At 30.6% G+C, this 21,999-nt stretch overlaps 3 protein-coding genes across 4 annotated transcripts in view; 1 reads left to right on the top strand and 2 right to left on the bottom strand.

Moving 5' to 3' along the window:
• Positions 1–3,006, bottom strand: part of LOC110031099 — a 13,372-nt gene extending 10,366 nt beyond the window's left edge. Inside the window, exons 1-2 of the mRNA XM_020734146.1 lie at positions 2,878–3,006; positions 2,595–2,797 (exon numbers count right to left, since the gene is read on the bottom strand). Of these exons, the coding sequence (XP_020589805.1) occupies positions 2,595–2,797; positions 2,878–2,959 (285 nt within the window). The 5' untranslated portion in view covers positions 2,960–3,006. The remainder of the gene's footprint in view (positions 1–2,594; positions 2,798–2,877) is intronic.
• A 1,721-nt stretch (positions 3,007–4,727) lies between these two features.
• Positions 4,728–13,748, bottom strand: LOC110033985. Of its 2 annotated transcripts, none has more exons than XM_020738188.1 (4): positions 13,613–13,748; positions 7,040–7,265; positions 6,614–6,678; positions 4,728–4,988 (listed from the first exon to the last, which is right to left on the bottom strand). In XM_020738188.1, the coding sequence occupies exons 1-4, from the start codon at positions 13,664–13,666 to the stop codon at positions 4,791–4,793; spliced, it is 543 nt and encodes a 180-aa protein (XP_020593847.1). In that variant the 5' UTR covers positions 13,667–13,748; the 3' UTR covers positions 4,728–4,790. The 2 variants fall into 2 exon arrangements, with proteins under 2 accessions (XP_020593847.1, XP_020593856.1); XM_020738197.1 differs by having other exon boundaries at positions 4,741–5,005; positions 13,613–13,747.
• Positions 13,749–16,143: 2,395 nt separating this feature from the next.
• LOC110032689 (putative transcription factor bHLH041) lies at positions 16,144–21,999 on the top strand. Its single transcript, XM_020736431.1, has 5 exons — positions 16,144–16,256; positions 16,367–16,472; positions 17,329–17,967; positions 18,888–19,262; positions 21,922–21,999. The coding sequence occupies exons 1-5, from the start codon at positions 16,144–16,146 to the stop codon at positions 21,997–21,999; spliced, it is 1,311 nt and encodes a 436-aa protein (XP_020592090.1).

Genomic DNA, 21,999 nt, shown 5'->3' on the forward strand with positions numbered 1-21,999 from the left:
GCTCGTGTTCGGCTCGTTTACACCCCTATCTATAAGCTCAATTGATAATAAAATGCTCACACAAGTTTAAGAATTTTAGGAAAAATTTGGAAACAAATAAAATTAAAAGTCTGCATGGGTGGATTTCTCACTGCGTTGATTTTCATACTGTCATCATAGTTATGTTTGAGTACTGTTTTCTCACCACATTCTAGTAATTTGATAGTTAAAGGCTATTCTTTACAACAAGATCTACTAAAGGGTGATAGTTATAAGCAAGATGTTGTTTAACATTTTTGGAAAAAAAATATTTACTAAGGTTGATTTTTTCAGGACTTCTTCACAATCATCATTACAAAAAGCTACGACCAACTTAAACAAACCCTAAAAAAAGGTCTCTATCAAAGTTACTCCTGCTATGGCAATGGAATATAATTTATGAGAGTTTAAAGGAAAAATGAGGTGAATTCAACTCGTTCTCCAATTATGAAACTCTTATTCTACCTCCCTCTCATTGATAAAAGCAATTCAGGGATAAAGTCTTCTAATGCAACTAAAATGATGTTTAGTATGATTTCAAGCAAAGACAAGTTAAGAATTCACAATATATTATTAATCAAGCAAATAACTCACTTTATTTACAATGTGAACAAGTGAGACTACCCTAGAAGCGACCTTTTATGCGATTAGAATCAACCTTCAATCAAATCTACTAAAGTGTGATAGCTATAAGAAAATTTTTATTTAATTTTCTTTCAAAAAGAAAATATATTTAAAATACTCACAGTAGCTTAAAAAAAAAGTTAATTTTTGCATAACAATTACAAACAACTGCAACCATCTTAAAAGACCCTAATAAACAATCTAGTAACAAATTACTAAGAAAAAATAAGTAAAAAATTAATTTATCAAAATGGAGAAAATTAGGCCTCAATCCAACAAAAACTATGACTTCTCCTTAAATCACATTGTCGCAATTTTACTATGCTTGAAAGGTCCATACATCCAACATGCACTCACAACAAGAAAAACTGAAAAAAAAAAAATTATTAAGTAAAAGGTTGAAAATCACAGGCCTCAAAACAACTATTTATAGGCACCTTGTAACCTTGGTTAGTCTACAAAATTGGCACAAAATCAATCACACATTAAATTCAAATTAGTATCTAATTATTTGCTTTAAATTTTCAATACAATCGCATCAGCTTTAATTTTAAATCCCCCGGCTCAATTACGCATCAAAGTCATTAAAACCATAGCGCACACAAAACAGAATCAATTTGTGCCTCTACCAAAATTTTATGAATAAAGCCTAACGAACGAGACTAATTAAGGCAGAAAAAAAATTACAAATCCCACAGCTCCACTTCCCAAGCATAATACAAATAAAAAAAATCTCCAAATAAACCATAATAGTTTATGTGAAATATGAATTTAAAAAAATTAACAGCTTCTCAATTTGTTTAAAAAAAATATTGAGCATAAAATGTGCAGAAAACGATGCCAAAAAATTTGAATAATTGAGATGAATCTATTCAGCACAAAGTTATGACAATATAATGATTGAGATAAAAAAATTCCTAAATAAAAATCAGAGACCTTCCAAGTTGGCCTAAATCGAACTAATTATTTAAAACAACCCTACTCTGGTGTGAGGCTAACTGAGCTAATTAGCATGCTGGTGCTCAGCTCAATAAATGACATGCGAGCTAAGGTGGATGAGTTGATAAGCTAAGCTTGGATCAGCCCCGATGAACTTGTTAGCTTGTGAGTCAACTCATTTAAACAAATGTTAATATAAAATAAGCTTAAAATAATAGCTTAGCCATGGCATCTCTTTGTTTGTCTGGTTTAAAAAAATGTATCAACTTACATCATAAAACAACCCATCCTATACTACATTCAATAAACCATAATGAAAAATGACTTGACACCCCATTTAGCACATTTAGTGACCATATTAAAAGCTTTACCTCCCCTCTAGTCATTACAATGAACAACTTCGGAGGCAACCTAGACTCTATCACCGCCATTTGCCCAATTACATCAGTTCTACAACAAAACTACCAGAAGTCGCAGCAGCATCATCATTTCTTAGAGGAGTAGGATACTCACACTTAAAAGATAAAAGTCTGGTATGGACTTAGATAAGCCTTTCATGGACCAAATAATTGTACATAAACCAATCCCCACTTCCAACAAAAGCATTCCCACCAAAACAGCAAATCATTCTTTTTAAGGGTTCAGGTTATATGAAATATTTCGTCCATAAATGATCTTGAATGCAGTTTCCCAACCACATTCTTGAAGCATAAAGAAATTGAGGCCCTAAAAATAGCCAAATTTTCTTCAGTAAATCTTCTTCATTTCACCACTCCTTGTTTCCCAAACTCCTTTCTCGTTTTGCTTCTTTGATGAACGAACCAAACCAGTAACTTTTTCGATAAATAAGTACGCAGTTACTTCAAACAAATTAAAAATGCCATCTTTCTTTAAAAATAAGCATCAAAGCAAAAACTTGTAACAAAAAAAAAAAAGAAAAAGCAGCACTAAATTTGTTCAAACAAATTGAAAAAAAACAAAAATAACCAATAAGAAAGGGAAAAAAAACATACTTTAGACATCAGAACCTCCTCGCACGTTAGGGCCGCATCAATCTTCCTTGCAGAAGCCGACATCGAAGGAGCATTGGTGGCCACAGCCGGCGGCGTCTCCCCACAAGCCATACCCGAGCACTCCTCGAGGTATCTCAGAGCAAGCCTCTCTCTTACGGAGCCGGAAGGATCGGCGATCACTTCCGGAACCCTAGCGGCCAAAGCTGTCAAGAATCCGAACAATGTCATAGCCAGTAAATACAGAAGAATCGAGAGGATAGGGAAAGGTTATGTAAAGCGGTACCGCTCAGAACGGAGGTGGATACATCAGGAATGTCGGCTAGGGCTTCGATTGCCCACTTCCATGGGAGCAGCGAGGAGGACATGGTGTTGGAGAGAATCGACAAGCTTTCGTCGTTCAGTCCGTTATTATTCTCGTTAAACTGTTTATTTGAAAGCTTTTTTTTATTTATTTAAAACCTACTTTTAAAAATTAGGGGTGTAATATTTTGAGTTTAAAAGTGTGTTCGTGTTCACTTAGCGAGTCGAACACGAGATATTTACGAACAAAGAGTCCTTGATCATGTATCCATAAAATATTAAGCATTGAGACAAGATTTAAAAATTATTTTTTATATTAAAACATATTTTAAATATAATTTAATAATTTTTATTCTATTTTCTTAATTAAAACTTTTAATTGATTATAACTCTCTGTAACCTTGTAGCTAATTAAATTAAAAAAATATATTATTTATCGATCTATCTGTTTGAATATATATATATATATTTATTTATTTATTTATTTATTTTGATAATTAGTATTTCAAGTCAAAACGAGCCGAACATGAACAAACAAATTTAAATTTCCTTTTAATCCTCACATACAAACTTCACTTAGAGTCAATTTGGTACATTTGCAAATATTCCTAAAATATTTATAGAACTATTATATAAAACAAATTATTTTTTGGTCAATTATAATCATTTTAAATTTTAAGAAAAAAAATAAATATCAAATTTACATATTATATTTATTATAAATAGTTTTTTTAATGTATTTCAACTTAAAGATTTACATACATACCACTTGATTCTTATTCATTTGCATATTGAACACCTAAACGTCAACTTAGGTGTGTGTGCCGTGCGCATTTTAATTTTTAAAAGTTAAAATAGTGATATTTTTAAGTAATGTGAAAGATTTGGGTGATATAAATATAAAAAATAGAGTTTAAATGTTAGATAGGTAAATACAAGGAAACTTGGTGGCATGTGTGTAAATGCCCATAATTTGTATTTAAGAAAATTTACATATACACCACAAACTATTTATTTATTTACATATTTAACACCCAAAGTTTGATAACTACACTCACAACACTTTCATGTCATAAACTTACTGTTAAAAATTAGTGATGATATTTTTGATGTGATGCTAAACATTTGAGTGGTACGAACGTAAATATGAATGTGTAGGTATCAGATATGTAAATACATAAGAATTGTGTGGCATGTATGTAAATGCCCCTAATTTTTATTTAATACTAATTTTTCTTTATATAATCCAAGTATTGCAAATGTAAACAAACAATATAATAATTTCCATTCTGTAAAAACTTTTCTCCTGTGATCAAAGCTAGGGCTGTCAAAACGGCTCGTTGTTCATGAACAGCTCGTGTTCGGCTCGTTCGCTAAGTTAGGTAACCGAGCCGAACCCAACCAACACAAACAAATATTTGTTCATTCGTGTTCAGCTCGTTTTGGCTCGTAATACTACTAAACAAATATATATATATATATATATATATATGATGAGTAGTATTTTTAAAAAAAAAATTAATTGACTACAAGGCTACAAAGATTTATAATCAATTAAAAGTATTACTGAAGAAAATAGAATAAAAATTATTAATTTAGATTCAAATGATGTTTTAAGTCTTTTCTCAATCCTTAACATCTTATAGCTACGTGATTAGGGTTGTCAAAATGACTATTTGTTCGTGAACAACTCGTGTTGGGCCGACAAACCAGGGGAGCCGAACACGAACACACTTTTTTAGCTCGAAATATAAACCAGCCGAATTGTATTCGGCTGGTTTACACCCCTAATCAAAACAATTAGGAAAGAAAGCATTCTTTCACACCGATCCAAACAAGATAAATAATCTCAAATTTACCAAAGTCGTTTAATTAAATCCACTACATAACAAATATTTACTGTAAAACCCAAAAAACAAATAGAATTGCATCTAAAAAGAGCTTACAAGCTGTATCAACCATGGAAGATTTTCCAGAAAGACAACCAGAGCTCCTCCGAGCACGAACATTAAAGCAAAAGCAATCAGTATCTTCACAAAATATTGAAATCCGGTTGTGGGATCGGTTCCAGCAGCTGGCTTCCCAATATAATACCTGCTTTCAGATGGTTTCTGCTGCAACCAAGGGGAATTTACATACATACCACCCCTTTCTTGTGTATTTACATTTTTGACACCTAAACTTTGATTTTTTACATTTATATCACCTGAAATCTTTTATATCAAATCAAAAATATCACGCATGGGATGAGTGGCATATATGTAAAAATTGAAGTTAAAAATTGAAGTTTAGGTGTTGGTTTAGGTGTTGGATATGTAAATACTTAAGAATTGAGTGGGATGTATGTAAATCTTCCTATAACCAATTTAACTCACGTCATTTAAGAAAAAAAGAGTATTTACATAAATACCACACGGTTCTTATATATTACAAATCTAACACCGAAAAGTTTCATATTTACATGCTTAGAACTCAAATCTTTGATATTGCATTAAAAATATCACTATAGCACCAATGTGCTATAAATGCGAATATTAAACTTTAAGTGCTAGATATGTAAATACATCAGAATTGTGTGGTATGTATGTAAATTTCTTTTAGAAGGAAAAAAATATGAATAATAACAACAATAATGAGAAAATTTCATAAAAATGTCAATTAAGTCAACAATCTTTTAATATGGGTTAAAATAGTCCCAACATTTGACCCCCATTAAAATAGTCCAAGGACAAATTTAGAATTTTTATAGATGTTGGGACTAAAATGACACTATTTTGGCACTTTACTCATTTACAAATTAATCCACCAATATTTAAAAGCTTTCTTGTTGCAAATGAATCAAATCAAACTATGCAATATGTTGTTAAAACTCACTTCTTAGTTTGTTTTTTGAGGCCAAGCAAATCACTTTTTTAATTAGTTATTGGGAAATTTACATGCACGTCACACGATTCATATGTATTTACACATCTAACAGCTAAAGTTTGATATTTATGTTTATATCTATCTCTTGTAATAAGCATATGCATGAAAATGTGCATTTCACTTCTAATAAATCATCATAAGGTAAACATGTCGTCATTAAATGAGCATTTTATCGAAACATTTTAGCAAACTACCGCTCGAACAACAAACGAAAATATTCGCGAACATAGATGAACAAACAAGCCAATGATCAAACAAACTCATTTAGATATAGAGCTTTAAACTTTCAGCCAAACTTAATTCGCCTTCTTACATAACAAACATATATGCGCCTTGCATGCATCGGCATCAAGTAGCTCATTTAGCGAGATAGTTCGCTTAGAACCCTAATAATGTACGCAGAATATCGGATTAATAGATTATAAAACATTGATTTCAGACTATGAAATAGAGAAAATGAAGATTCACATATATATACCACTCAATTCCTATGTATTTACACATCTAACAAACGCCTAAATTTTAGTTTTTAGGTGCATGCCACCTTATCTATGATTGAAATGGTGTATTTCACTTTCAAAATGTTAAAATAGTGGTATTTTTTATGTGATATTAAAGATTTGGGAGGTAAAAATGTAACAAGCACAGTTTAGGTGCTAGAAATGTAAACACATAAGGAATTAAGGATTACATGTTATGTATGTAAATGTCCCCCCCCACAAAGAAATGCAAAAAAGCTTTAATTGGAAAGAACTACCAATATAATTCATTGAAATGCATGATATAATACATACCATCATGCTTGAAATTTGCTTTGGTATCTTCTGGGATGCTGCTGCTTCATAGCCTTCTTTCATGGCTGCCATGGAACTCCAATTAATCCATTTAATTCCCAAGATAATATAGTAAAGAAAGAAACTGAAAATATAATGGGGCATTTGCATACATACCCACCAATTCCTATGAATTTACGTATCTAACACTTAAACTTAACATACGTTTACCACCCAAATCTTCCATAACGCATAAAAAATACAGCTATGTCGGCTTTCAAAAGCTGAAATACACTATTTCAGGAATAGGATGGGTGGTATAAACGTAGAAATTAAATTTTGGGTGTTGGATATGTAGATAGATAAGAATTGGGTGGTATGTATGTGGTATGTATGTAAATCTTCCAGTAAATCTTCCAAAAAAAAAAAAAATCAAAAGGAAGTTACCTTCTTCAATAACTGTCTGCAATTTCCAACCTTCACCATAATTGAATAGAGCTGCTTTGGGGCCAAAACAGATAGATTCTTCCCCATCTTTAGCAGCTTCAATGTACAGAGCTGGTGGAGCTTCAAAACTTAGCTTACTATTTATCAAGCACACTGCAAAGCCGGCTTCGGTCCCGCTCGCAAAGCGGCGAACTTTACCGCAGCTCTTGCATAGTACTTCAAGAAACTAGCATGGGAGAAAAAAGAATAACTTCAGAGGCATTTATATAAATACCATGAAATTCCTATGTATTTACATATCTATTTGACACCTAAACAATGCTTGTTACATTTATAATGCCCAAATTTTTCATATCACGTAAAAAATACCACCATTTTAACTTTTAAATTGTGAAATATACATTTTCATGCACAGGTAAAAAATTGAAGTTTAGGTGTTAGATAAGCAAATACATAAGAATTATGATCTTCCATAATTTTGCCTACATAGATTTTTCTACTGGAGACTAAGGATTTAGGATAATGAAAAGTTCATGGTTTAGGGTTCAACGGAGTTGAACTGGATGACATAATGAGTATTAAATTTTATTTAATATGATTTAAATGGAAAAATAATGATGCAGTACTGATATTTCATCAATTCTATATACAATATTTAAATTTATGAAATTCAGCTCTTAATACTTTTTGAAAACAACAACAACAAGCCTTTATCCCACTAAGTAGGGTTGGTTACATGAATCCCTTTTGTCCGTCGGGTCCTCTTGAGTGTCATATTTTCATTTAATTATAATAGATTAAGAACATTTTTATATAATATGTCTAAGTTTTTTTAGGTTTACCCCTGCCTTTCTTAACATAAGTCGAATCTAAAACATCTACTCTCCTAATCAGATCATCAGATGGTTGACGTTTAATGTGACCAAACCATCTAGGACGACTCTCTCTAATCTTGTATGCAACTGGAGCTACACCAACTCTTTCACGGATAGATTCGTTTCACATTTTGTCTCTACGTGCCAAGCCACTTATCCACCTAAGCCATATAATCTCAACAACACTTAATTTTGTTTTATGCTTCACTTTTAAAGGCCAATAATATGCCCCATAAAGCATTGCGCGCCTCACCATCATCTTATAAAATTTTTCTTTTAAGTATAAGCGATATTTTTTTATCATACAATAGGCTTGATGCATTCCTCCACTTCAACCAACCAACCTGAATTCTACTAATAACATCCCCATATATTATCACCATCACTTTGAATAATAGAGCCAAGATATTAAAACGTTCGTACATTTTAATGATTTAATCACCCATAGTTATAGCTCTGTCATTATAACTACCACTACTAAAATTATAGTCAATGTATTCAGATTTAGATCTACTCAAACAAAGGTCTTTAAACTCCAATGTAGACCTCCATAATTCAAGTTTTTCTTGAACTCCTTTAGCTTATCAACAAGAAGGATATCATCGAAAAAGACATACACAAAGGTACATCCTCCTGTGTATGTCCAGCAAGAGCATCCATAAATAAACAAAATATGGGCTTAAAGTCGGTCCTTGGTGTAATCCAACTGACATAAGAAAATACTTGGTCCATCCTCCTGTTCGAAGACAACTAACAACTCTAGTATACATATCTTTAATGACTTGAATATAAGTCATAGTCACATATTTCTTTTCTAGAACTCTCCAGAGAACTACTCTTGGAACCTTATTGTACATATTTTTCTATAACAGCAACAAAGCCTTAATCCCACTACGTGGGGTCGACTACATGAATCCTTTTTTTCCATTGTGTCATATTTAGTGTCATATTTTCATTTAGTTCTAATAAATTAAGATCATTTTTTATACAAAAAGCCCAAGTCTTCCTAAGTCTACCTCTGCCTTCTTAACATAAGTCGAATCTAAAACATCAACTCTCCTAATCGGATCATCAGATGGTCGACGTTTAATGTGACCAAACCATCTAAGAAGACTTTCTCTAATTTTGTCCGTCACGGGAGCTGCCCTAACACAAATATTATACATTTTTTTCTAAATCAATAAAAATCATACGTAGATCTTTCCTACTCTTTGTACTTCTCCGTCAAATCTCTCAATAAATGTATAGTTTCATGGTAGACTTGTTGACATAAATTCAAACTAATTATGAAAAATATTTATATCACGTCTTAACTCATAATCAATTACTCTCACTCATAATTTTGAAGTATGACGCATTAACTTAATTCCTCTAAATTTGTGCACTTTTGTGCATCCCCTTTATTCTTAAAAATAGAGACCAAAATACTTTTTCTCCACTCCTCGGGCAGCTTTTTAGTTTTTAAAATAATATTAAAGAGTTTGTTAAGCCAAGAAGTTCTCAAATCTCCTAAATATTTTCACACTTCAATAGGAATATCATAAAGTCCTACTGATTTTCCACCCTGGTTTTCATTAAAGCCTCCTCAACTTCCTTTATACTAATGCAGCGGAAAAAATAAAAAATTTTATTATTATTAACGATGCTAAGATCATTAAAGTCGATCGTATTTTTGAAAACTTCATTAAAAAGTTTATTAAAATAGCTCACCCACCTATATTGAATATATTTCTACAAGAAAAACACTTTTTGAATTTATCTTTAATACACTTTATTTGAATTAAATTTCTACTTTTTTTTTATCTTTGTTTTGCTAGTTTATAAATATATTCTTCATCATCTTTAATATATAATAAGTCCACTATAAGCAGAATTCTTAGCGACACAAATTATTCTTTTAGATTCCCTACAGGTCACCTAATATTTTTCCCATTTCTCTAAACTCTTATATTTAAACTAAATTTTATACTACAACTTATATTTTATTTTTTTGTTGCACATAATTATTCTCTCACCAATTATTTTTATTTACAAATTTTTTTTAATCTTTAAGTACATCTTTTATCACTTATTTAATAGTGTTTGTTACACATAAAATTAGTATCTTTATGACATTCCAAAAATTGAAATATTGAAGTTTACTCATAAAAAAAACAATGTGTCTTTTAAGTGACCTGATCTAATTCCATCACAATATTTTATTGTATTTTTTATCTTATAATTTTTTATCTTAAAATCCAAAACTAATAATTGATATTGAATACTTAAAATTTTCACTTGTAATGATCTTACAATTTTTATATTTTCAACGATCTCTTTTTTTCATAAGAAAATAATCAATTTGGGTTTTATTAGATCTATTTTTATAAGAAATAACATGTTCATCCCTTTTCTTAAATAAAATATTAACAATAATAAACTCATAAGATAAAGCAAAACCTAATATAGTACTACCTTCTTTATTAAACGCTCCAAAATTGTAATCACCATGAATATTTATAAAATCCTCTATCATTCTACCAACATGTCAATTTAAATCTCCTCTAATAAAAATTATTTATTCAACAGGTATCATTTGTATTAATTCTCTAGGTCTTTCAAAAATTTTTCTTTATCTAAATCTACTTGAGGTGCATAAACACTTATAACATTAAAAATCTTCGTACCAACAACAATCTTTAGGGCTATATAAATTAGGGTTATATTTTTATCTCCAATTCTATTAATTTTTGACAACATTATCTTTGAGAGTCTTATCTATAATTACATTACACCTACATCATTTCTAGTGTTTCTAGTGCAACTCCTACCAGAATACCAAAGTTTAAAACCTAAGCTATCAATCACCCTAATATTTTCTCCAACCTATTTAGTCTATAGAATGCATAAGATATTTATCTTCCTATGAATCATGATATCTACTAATTTGATTAATTTACCTATGAGAGTACCTATATTCCAAAATTTTATCTTAATATTAATTTCATGGACTTACTTTTTTTGCTTGCAACAGTCCATAATGTGAGAATTCTTGTTTATTTGACACTACATATGAGGGTCAATGTATCGGCCCTTGTACACTTTTCACTATATTCAAATCATACTACGCGTCACTTCCAGGGGACACCCTAACATTTACACATTATGCCATGATTTTCCGATAAAAATTTTACATTGGTTGCCGACTACCGAACGCAACGCTCCACATAAATTTTGAAAAATAGTCTACATTAAAATTTTGGAACATGATATATGGATTAGTTTTTATATGCTAGATCTAAATCTTTGATTTCTAGCAATCCAATCAAAATAAAGCAACCAAAAAAATCAATATTAGAACCAGATGATTTTTTATATAATAGACTGATTCATCAGTTCAACCTAAAGTTCCGAGCAAAAATAATTTTAGAATTGGATAGAATCAGCCAGAAAATTGCATCATGGCTACACCAGTCCAATTCAATTTTTAAAACATCGGAAACCAATAAAATAGATTTACAAAAGTCTCTTTAAGTAACACTGAAATAAACTTTATTTGGTTACAAAACTAAGGCAAGATTTTGTTAGGATTAAAGCTAAAATTTTACTATAACATTTTAGCAACATAAATTTTGCAATCTACTTAAAAAATAAAATTAAAAAAAAAAATTACAATCTACCTAAATTTCAATTTTCTCTTGTTTTAAGTTAAATACCAAACTGAATTACATTTGGATGGGCTTACTGGACATCTACAGGAGGATGTACCTTGGGGGATGTTTTTTGCTGATGATATTCTTCTCATGGATAAAACGAAAGAAAAAGCCCAGGAAAAACTTGAATTATGGGGATCTACATTGGAGTTTAAAGGCCTTCATTTAAGTAGAACTAAAACTGAATACATGGAATGTAATTTTAGTAGTAATAGCTCTGGTGACAGAAGTGTGACTTTGGGTGATCAAATTATTAAAAGGTGTGAACGATTTAGATATTTTGGGTCCATTGTTCAAAGCGATGGGGATGTTAATAGTAGAATTCAAGTTGGTTGGTTGAAGTGGAGGAATGCTTCGTGTTTTTTGTGTGATAGAAAAGTAAAACTTAGACTGAAAGGAAAATTTTATAAGACGGTGGTGAGACCTGCAATGCTATATGGCGCTGAATGTTGGCCTTTAAAAGAGAAGCATGATAATAAGTTAAGTGTTGTCGATATGAGAATGGTTAGGTGGATGAGTGGCTTTGCACTTAGAGACAAAATGTGAAATGAATATATCCGTGATAGGGTTGGTGTAGCTCCTGTGACGGACAAAATTAGAGAAAGTTGTCTTAGATGATTTGGTTACATTAAACGTCGACCAACTGATGATCCGATTAGGAGAGTAGATGTTTTAGATTTGACTTGTGTTAAGAAAGGCAGAGGTAGACCTAGGAAGACTTGGGCTTGTTGTATGAAAAATGATCTTAATTTACTATAACTAAATGAAAATATGATACTAAATAGGACGCAGTGGATAAAAATGATTCATGTAGCCGACCCCACGTAGTGGGATTAAGGCTTTGTTGTTGTTGTTGTTAAGTTAAATACCAGATTCAATAAATCCTAAGAAAGTAGAATTTAAGAGCTTTGTACCACTTCTCTTCAATGTACCTCTTCTTTTACTTTACATAATTCTGAAATACAAAAAAAAGGCATTTACATACATTCCCAATTCGTAGGAATTTATATAGCTACAACCCAAACTTTGCCTTTTATATTTATAACACCCAAATCATTCATATCAGCATTAAATTTTTAACAAGTGGAATATAACTTTGCATGCATATGTAAGGTGGCATACATATGTTAAAAATCAAAGTTAAAGTATTAGATATGTAAATGCATATGAATTAAGAGGTATGTGTGTAAATCTAAAAATCAAAGTTAAGGTGTTAGACATGTAAATGCATATGATTTAAGAGCTATGTATGCAAATCTTCCAACAAAATATGATAAACAATTTACTAGGAATTAACTAGATTTAGCATAAATAAAAGTAAGAATTCAACTATAAAAGAATTTACAGCAATCAAGGTTTAAGTTAAGTAGGATTTAGTAAATCCGGTAAATCCAGATTATCAAACCCATATGCTCTTAAATCCAGAATAGTGTTTGGTTCGGTTAAATTTAAATTCAATTAAATTTGTTTGATGTGTTTGGCATAAATCAGTTTATTGTGGTTTCTTCCTAAGCTAAATTTGTCAAATCCCGATAAAAAGACCTATTTAAATGGTGCTACCAAACACCCCTTAAATCTGGATTTAAACTTGAATTATATCCTGCTTGTAACCAAGCAGCCAAAAAGACTTCAAAAAACATTCCATCAAATCTCAAAACCCTTAGAAGAAAAATCAAAGAGAAATTCTTCATTTTCTCATAAAAATTACAAATTAAGAGATTGGATTCTGCATTTCTCCCGCCTAAATCTCAACGTAAACCTAAATCCTCCGCAACCCCTTAATTCCGTATCTCTGCTCTTCCAATTAACCCACAAATTCAATATAAAGACAGAAACCACTTCAGAATCAATTGATTTCATAAAAATGCAACAAAATCAGGAAGAAGAAGAAGAGGAAGAAAATCAAAGTAGTAATCTCATCGCAATACACCAACTTTGAGAAAAATGTTTCAAATGAGGGAGAGAGAAAACAGTGACGAAGTAAGAGAGGGAAATAATAATTTTACAGGAAGCTGAGAAGGACTCGGTTGCCCCTTCCCGTCGACTTCCTCTTCCGCCATTGGCGAAGACTAGAACATGAGTCTAGGGTTTCGAAGAAGAATTTCACGGTTCTCGGATTCTTCGTTGTAAATTCGTTGACGGGGAATTTGTGGACTTTGAGATTTATGCAAATTAATTAATTAAATTTACAAGCAAGCTTTGAAAAGGTCAATTTGATTTGCTTATTATTATATTTAGAAGATTTATGCAAATGTTTTATATATTTATCAATAATATATATAATTTTTATGTATTTATAGGTCGTATACCTAACATTTATATTTACATTTATATAATTTAAAATTTTATTTTCGCCTATAAATGTATCTTTTTATGAAATAAATATTACTTTTCATATTTATATTTATAAAACCAATATATAATAAGTGTAAATATCAATAAAAATTAATTTGCATGCCACTCAATACCTTGTATTAACATATTTATTTCATAAAAATCTACAATTAAGCAAATAAGTTCTTTACAAAATGCACAAACCAAACAGTTAAACAGTTTATCCAGAACTGGGGCAGATTTGTCATTTATCCATAATTAACTGTATTTCAAACTGACAACCCAAACAGTCTGTTAGCTTATCCGGATCATATACTCATCAGCAAATTATCAGAATAAGTTGTTTATCAGCATAAGTTGCAGCTGCCCCAAACAGACCTTAAATTTTAATTTTATATGCATGAAAATGCGTTTTTTTTTCTTATACTTTAAATGATGGTATTTTTTTTCTTATAAAAAATATTTGGGTAATATAAATGTAAAAATAAAATATAATGTGAATGTTGGATATGTAAATAAATAAAAATTGAGCGGTATGTATGCAAAAATTCCTTTTTGAAATTAATTATTTATTTATATAATACTCAAAGTTTTAGTATGACGTAAAAACCATCATCAATGGAAATATTTTAAAATAAAATACTAAAATGTTATATAAATGAATATCAAATTATAAAAATAGATGGTACTTATTTTTTTTATTTATAAAAGTAATTTATGTTTTTCCATTTGAATTTTTTATTTTAATGAGCTTTATTGTGTATATTATACAAAATATTTTTCTAAACTAAAATAAAAAGGATTTGGCTAATAATGGTTTGAATTATAACATATATTTAAATTTGATGAAATATAATTCATAATATTAAAATAGAATTTTGAGTTTTGCTAAAAAAATTATTAATTTTTATCAAAATTTAAAAAATTTAGTTTAAAGTGTTAAGCTTTATTTGAAAAATTAAATGATAACAAATTTAATTTGTTTTATTTTTTAATTCATCGTCGGAGTGATAATTTAACATCTCAGCATTGCATGAATATCTAGCACTAACATATTTAATAGAAAAGTTGCAGGAATGGATAACAAGATTTTTTCGTGAAATATTTTATAACAGGAAGAAACCATAGGGTCTAGCTTAATCAAAGTAACATACTATATTATTGTAAGTACGTAGCCCATCTATTCTCATGAATTAGAAAATATCTAATTACAATGCTAACATTAAAAATGTACAATTGTAATTTAGTTATAATAATCGCAATTGGGCTATAACTTATTGTTGGTGGCTGCAATTGTGACAATTGACCGAAGATATTACAGTTGGAAGCTGTGACAGTAGTAATCGATTACAAAGGGCGCCACAGTTGGTTGATGCATATGCATTAGTAAGTCACAAAAATTATGGTTGGAAGTTGTAATATCACTAGTCGATCACAAAGATCATAGTTAGCAACCATAATAGTTTCAATTATTGAATGAGACTGTAGTAGAAAAAATATCATCATTCTAACTCTCAAAAAGTGATGCATCATTTCATACAGAGCTACTTAATGAAACATATATGCAGAAAATAAAATCTAGGTGCTAAATATGCCAATACATAATAATTGGGTGATATGCATATAAATCATTTCCTTTTCTTCTTCTCCCAACATCACCACGGTGAAGTGAAAGTCAAAATGTAGTCTAGCTAGTCATAAGTCCAGACGACGGTCTCGATACAACCGCATCATTGTGTACCGCACGGTGGCCCATCCAGACTATCATCTGACCACGAGTAATATTTTCTCTTTTTTTAAATGACGACGTAGTTATGTTTGTTCAAACAGCAGGACTACATTTAAAATTTTCTCCCTTCCTTGAAAGTCACCGGAGACTCCATTGCCTACCTTGAATACATCATGGCACGTGCCCCAAGACCAAGCAATTTGAATTAACAAAACTTCAAATATCCAATTCCATTAATCTACATCTATATTTATATACATATAAATATACATTTATACAAATCAGTTTCCTCCCGCAGCTACCTTCCACCTTCTTCTTCCTCTCCTTCCTCAAAGCGTCGTGCAAACTCTCCCCTTTCTCACACTCCCTCCTCTTCCATGGCTTCCTTCTTCAAGTTCTGAATCAAAGCACAGAACTTCTCTTCTTCTTCTTCTTCTTCTTCTTCTTCTTCTGCAACTTATGGATCAAGTTTCCATGGATGTCTGGTGCTTTGAAGATGACAACAACCATTCAAGTTCCTCCTCCGGGAGCCTTCCTCGGAAGCCATTTGGTGGATACTGGAGCTCTTTCTCTAGCTTGGAAGACAAGTATTTTATCAAATTTGCCTTTTTTTTCTATTATTTACAAATTAACATTTTGATTTTACAGATTCAGGCTTGAGATTTTAGATTTGATTTTCTTGTCTGGTTATATGCAGCTATGTTGCTGGGATTTCTCATGATGAAGCAGTTGATCGAGTTGAATTAGGTGATACAAATATTCTGAACTCATCTGCAGTGCAGATTCAGGAGCAGATTAACGAGGTAATTTGCTTAATCTTTCTCTGTTTTTGTGACAATTATATAATTTACATAAATACCACCCAAAACTTGCTCTTTGCAAATGAAGCAGCCTCTATCATCTATTTTGCAATTTCTCACTCAACTATCAAAATTCATGGTAAAACTCCGATCCATATTTTTCATTTTTATAAAAGTCATAATAGTTTGATAATGACACACATAAATATATTAGTTTGATAGTTTAAAAAATCATGTGAGTGGTAAGTTTATAAATATCAATGTTTCGGGTGGTTCTGTATGTAATTATCCCAATTATTTATACTTAGGAACATTTAGTGACATATCACTAAATTCTTACCTATTTGCATATTTGACAACTACACTTAAATGTTTACATGTATGTCATCATATTTATATATAAAAGTGCATTTCATTTTCTTATAGTTAATATAATGATATTTATGATGTGATATGAAAGATTTAGATGGTTTGAATCTAAAAAGTAATGTTTAAGTGTCTGATTTGTAAATAAATGAAAATTTGGGGGTGCACCTATTAATTAACTTGTTTTTTGCTCTGTTGATATATAAGGTCACATCTGATCCATTTTTTATAGCTAAGGAAATAATAATAATAATATAACATAAAGATAATTAGATTGACACATAAATTTGTATGTTATCACATTGTAGATTTTACTATAATTTTATTTTAGAGTTTTTGTAATTTTGAATGTCTTGAATGTAACATAAAGACGTAAAAGAAAAAAGGATTATATCAGTCAGAAATACAATAAAATCATTAGAAAAAACATACATTTTTTTGGGGATAAAAACTAAATTCCATAATGTAATGTTATGATGTTTGTTGTGATCAGCTCAATATGCTCATGGACTCGATGGATTCAACCGGACAAGTCCCTGGTGATATTTTTCAACAATCTCAAATTGGGAGTATTAATCAATCAAACTTGATCTATCAGTCGCAATTTCAAATTTCCAACGAACCATCTCATTTTTCGAGCAACAAGAGTTGTTATTTTGATTCAAGCTCTTCAAATTATATGGTGACTGATCAGTCCATGTTGCCGACATCAATGGCGAATCAACACTCTTTTTTATTATCTACAATGGAAGACATGGCACTCACAAGAGCTATGGTATCTGTCATCTCTTCTTCTTCAACACCGTCATCATCATCATCTGCAACAACATATCAGAGGGCTCAAACATCTCAAAAGCAGGCAAATTATTACCCATCAATGAGCTCCTTCCAACCTTACAGCTCTTCAAAGCCTCCATTAATGGAGAGTCATAAGAATTTTCATAGTCAGAATATGATAAAGAAGAGTCATAATATGTTGAGAAATGTTAACATGTTGAAAGATAAAGGGAAAGTGGAAGAAACACAACCAAGTGCTTATCAAATGCAACATATGGTATCAGAGAGAAGGCGTCGGGAGAGATTGAATGCGAGCTTTCATTCTCTTTGGCAATTGCTTCCTCCTGTTTCCAAGGTATGTAGAATAACTTAGATTTTAAAAAAATTATTAAGCACGGAAAGGAGTATGTGTATATGTAACACCAATCAATCTGTATATTATACAAGTGATTTCTTGTAAATACATAACATGTTCTAAGACATAGTTAAATTTTTTATAAACTCCAAAAATGTCTGATAAGAAATTTGAATTTATGATCACATGCAAATTTTAATTTTTGTGACCCAGCAAAACATAAAAAAGGGTATTTACATGCCACAAAATTCTTATGTATTAGTATATATCTAACATCTAAACTTTCGTATTTATATGCATACCATTCAAATTCTTAACATTATATAAAAAAAAAATACCACAATTATTATTATTTTTAAATTGAAATACATCTTTTCATGCATACATTTATGACACCAAACCAGTATTATAAGTGTCAAAATCAAAGTTTGTGTTTTAGATATTAAAATATATTACATCGGGATTCCAATCACAATACACAAAGTGTATGATGCGACCCCACCATGCATTAAACTATTTAGTTTTTCGTATTCAAATGGGTTTGACTGTACATGTTGTGCATTGTGATTTGAGTCCTAATACAGTTTTGCATTACGACTTCTGATGTAACATTTTTCTTTACATATATACTAGATAAGACTCATGACATATTATTATTCAAATGAAGTCCACCCGAAACTTGATATTTACAAATCAACCCCACCCTTATTCATCCATTTTTCAAATCGTCCCTCAAATCCAAAATTCATGGTAAAACCCCAACCCATACTTTTTATTTTTATCAAATTCTCAATAATTCGATCGTGATACACACAAATACATCGATTTTACAGCCTAAATAAAATCACCTAAATATTTAATCTGTAAATATCAATATTTCAGATGATCTGCATATAATTACCCCCAATCATCTATGACAGAAAGACAAGACATCAGTGCTCTGCAACACCGTAAGCTACATAAAAACATTGAAGGATGAGATCTACGAGCTGGAGGGGAACAACAGAACCGTTGAGGAAAATATCTTCACCAACACAGAATTTAATGAGAAATCAATGAAACAAAATGAGAACGTGAGAGTTCGGATCAGCAAATCTTCTGAAACATTATCAGGAGAGATTCAGCAGATAGAGCTCGTGATAATGGTGAGATCGGTTCAGTGTGATTTGATAAGAGTTCTTCTTCAAGTTCTAGAAAGCATCAAAGCCATGGAAGCCATCAGCTTGCTGTCTTTTGATGCCGTTCATAACTCGCAGCAGCTGAAGCTTTTAGCCACTCTCAGACTTGCCATCCAGGTATCAGTTCTTAAACTTCTAGAGCCTTTTCGCTCACGTATATGTAGCACTACAAGAATTTAGCTTATTTTTTTGATGATTTTATAAGTTAAACACGAACATAGTCAAATTTATAACCGACAGCTTGTAACCGTAGATTTAGTTATCAACACCTTATAACTGTTTAGATTGTAACGATAAATATAACCGTAACTATTTTTTTCGTGTGGTAATGTTTGTATCTATTTACCACAATTTTTTAGTATTTATATGTCTAGGACCTAAACTTTAGTCATTACATTTATATCACTCGAATCAGTCATATCACATAAAAAAATATCATCATTTTAACTCTAAAAGTTGAAATACAAATTTTCATGTACGAGACGGGTAGGGTTGTAAATGAACCAATGCACTAGATGAACAACTTGTTTAAGACTCAATCGTGTTTGTTCGAACTAATAAATAAACAAGCTTAAACAATTTTTAAAAGATTGAAGTTTAAATTAATTAAACATGAACATAGTCAAACTTATTCATTTATGTTCACGAACAAACTCATTTGTTGTTCAACAAACTCATTTGTTGTTCAACAAACTCATAGTCAAACTCAGAAACAACCCGCTGTCTTTATTTTTGGGTTATTTTTGGGTTATTTCGAGATTATTGAAAATAATTCATAAATAACTTGAAAATAACTCAGGAATAACCTGCACCGCACGTAGAGTTACGTCAGTTGTCTGGACAGAAAATGTGCGCCTGATGTATAAATACAAAAGAGTTGGGCGGTATATTTCTAAATCTTCTTAACTTAATTTGCACGTCTCAAGAAAATCTTATAGCATCGCCGGGATCTATTTAATGTGTTTTAAATTTTAATTTTTTTAATTAGATTAACGTATTTTTAAAATACTCAAAATTTATTTTTTAGTTTTTTAAATGTTTTTAGAAATTAAACATAGTTTGTTTCAAAATAAAATATAAATAATATAAAAAATAAAATTAAAATTAGAAAATAAAAAAATATACATTGATCATTTCTTTGTTTTTTATATCTAATTTTTGGTGTATTTTTCATGCATTTTTATTTTATTTAAAACATGATAAATATATTTTGATTCAAATAGAAATATAAATAAAATAAAAAAAGAATAGAAAAATAGAAAACCATAAATAAAAATAATCTTTAAAATCGCTTTAATATATTGCCATAGTCAGACAATATAATTGAAAGAATTTGATATAAATATATAATGTGCAGTTGAACTAATAATTTGTTGGGGGGCAAAGGATTTATATATATACATATAAATTTAATTTTCCTATGTATTTATATTTCTAACATTTATAATTTCTAATGTAATTATGAAATTAAATTGTTATATACATAAAATTTATGAGTATATGTGTAATTTTTTTATATTTTATTAAATTCTAAAGGTATTTAAATACATACATAACACCTAAGTTATATCAATGTATAAGGGTCGGTTTGAGACAACTGTTGATTATTTATAATCTGCTGATAAGCAAATTAATAGAGTAAGCTGACTTGTTGTTTGGGGCAGCTTATTCATAATAGCTTATTGGTAGTTATGCTGCATAAATGACATTCCTGCCACTGTCTGGTAAAACTGTTTGGGACAGTTTTTTTAGAACAATTTATTGGTAGTACATAAACATATAGTGCAGAAGCATAAAATCATCACAAATCAGTTCCGAAAGATGACATACAGTTCTCACACTCTCTTGAGTATTGGGAAAAATAAAAGAAGGATAAGCACAAGTACAACTAAAATGAGAAATATTAAAATATTCAATTTCAAACACTAGCTACGTCTGTCACAGATCCAATGCATTCAATGCATTCCAAAATAATCTAGCAAAGGCATTCAAGAAAACCCTAAACCATCAACCGAATCTTGCAAAGAAATGAGAAAGACAATCGAATCGATGTTCGCGATGAGAAGATCGAGCCATAAAACCAACTAGAAAGCATAGCAGCATATAGATCTCACCAGAGAACGATCAAATCGAGGTTCACGAGAGAGAAGATCGGTGAGGGAGATCGCGAGAGAGATCACCCAAGGGCACGGGAGAAATTCAAACGCATCTGGATCCCCGCATGCAACTCCATATGATAAATAGAAGACCACGCTTCGAGGCATTTTGAAAACGTCCGCCAAATGCGATTTCCAAACAGTGCGGCGACACACCCAAATAAGCTGCCCCAAACGGGCCCTAAATCTAAATTTTATTTTGTACATTTATATCACATAAGAAAATCACCATTTAAAATTTTAAAAAATAGAATAAATCTTTTTGTGCACAGGTAAGGTGGTATGTATGTAAGAAAATAGAAGTTTGAAGTGTAGGCATGAAAATACATAAAAAGTGTTGGTATGTATGTAAATCTTCCAAAACATTTTGAATTTTCCGTGAACTTATATATTGGCATGTTCATAGGGCACAACAGAATTAGGTGAATTAAAATTTAAAAAATATATATATTATTTTTTATTCTAAATTAATCAGAATATCATTTTTCTTAATTATTTTTTTCATTCGTAGAGAGAGAAAATTAGTATCTATTTGCAAGATGACATTTAAATATTTACGTTTTTGCTTGTTTTATTCTGGCTGCAAAATAAATAAATAATTATTTATTTATTTATTTCAGGGCTCCACTTGGGACGAGAGAACTTTCAAGGAAGCCGTGGCCGGAGCGGCTCACATGGCGCTGACAATGACGGCTTAA

The sequence above is a fragment of the Phalaenopsis equestris genome, unplaced genomic scaffold (genome assembly GCF_001263595.1).
Source record: "Phalaenopsis equestris unplaced genomic scaffold, ASM126359v1 Scaffold000002, whole genome shotgun sequence".
Taxonomy (NCBI): domain Eukaryota; kingdom Viridiplantae; phylum Streptophyta; class Magnoliopsida; order Asparagales; family Orchidaceae; genus Phalaenopsis; species Phalaenopsis equestris.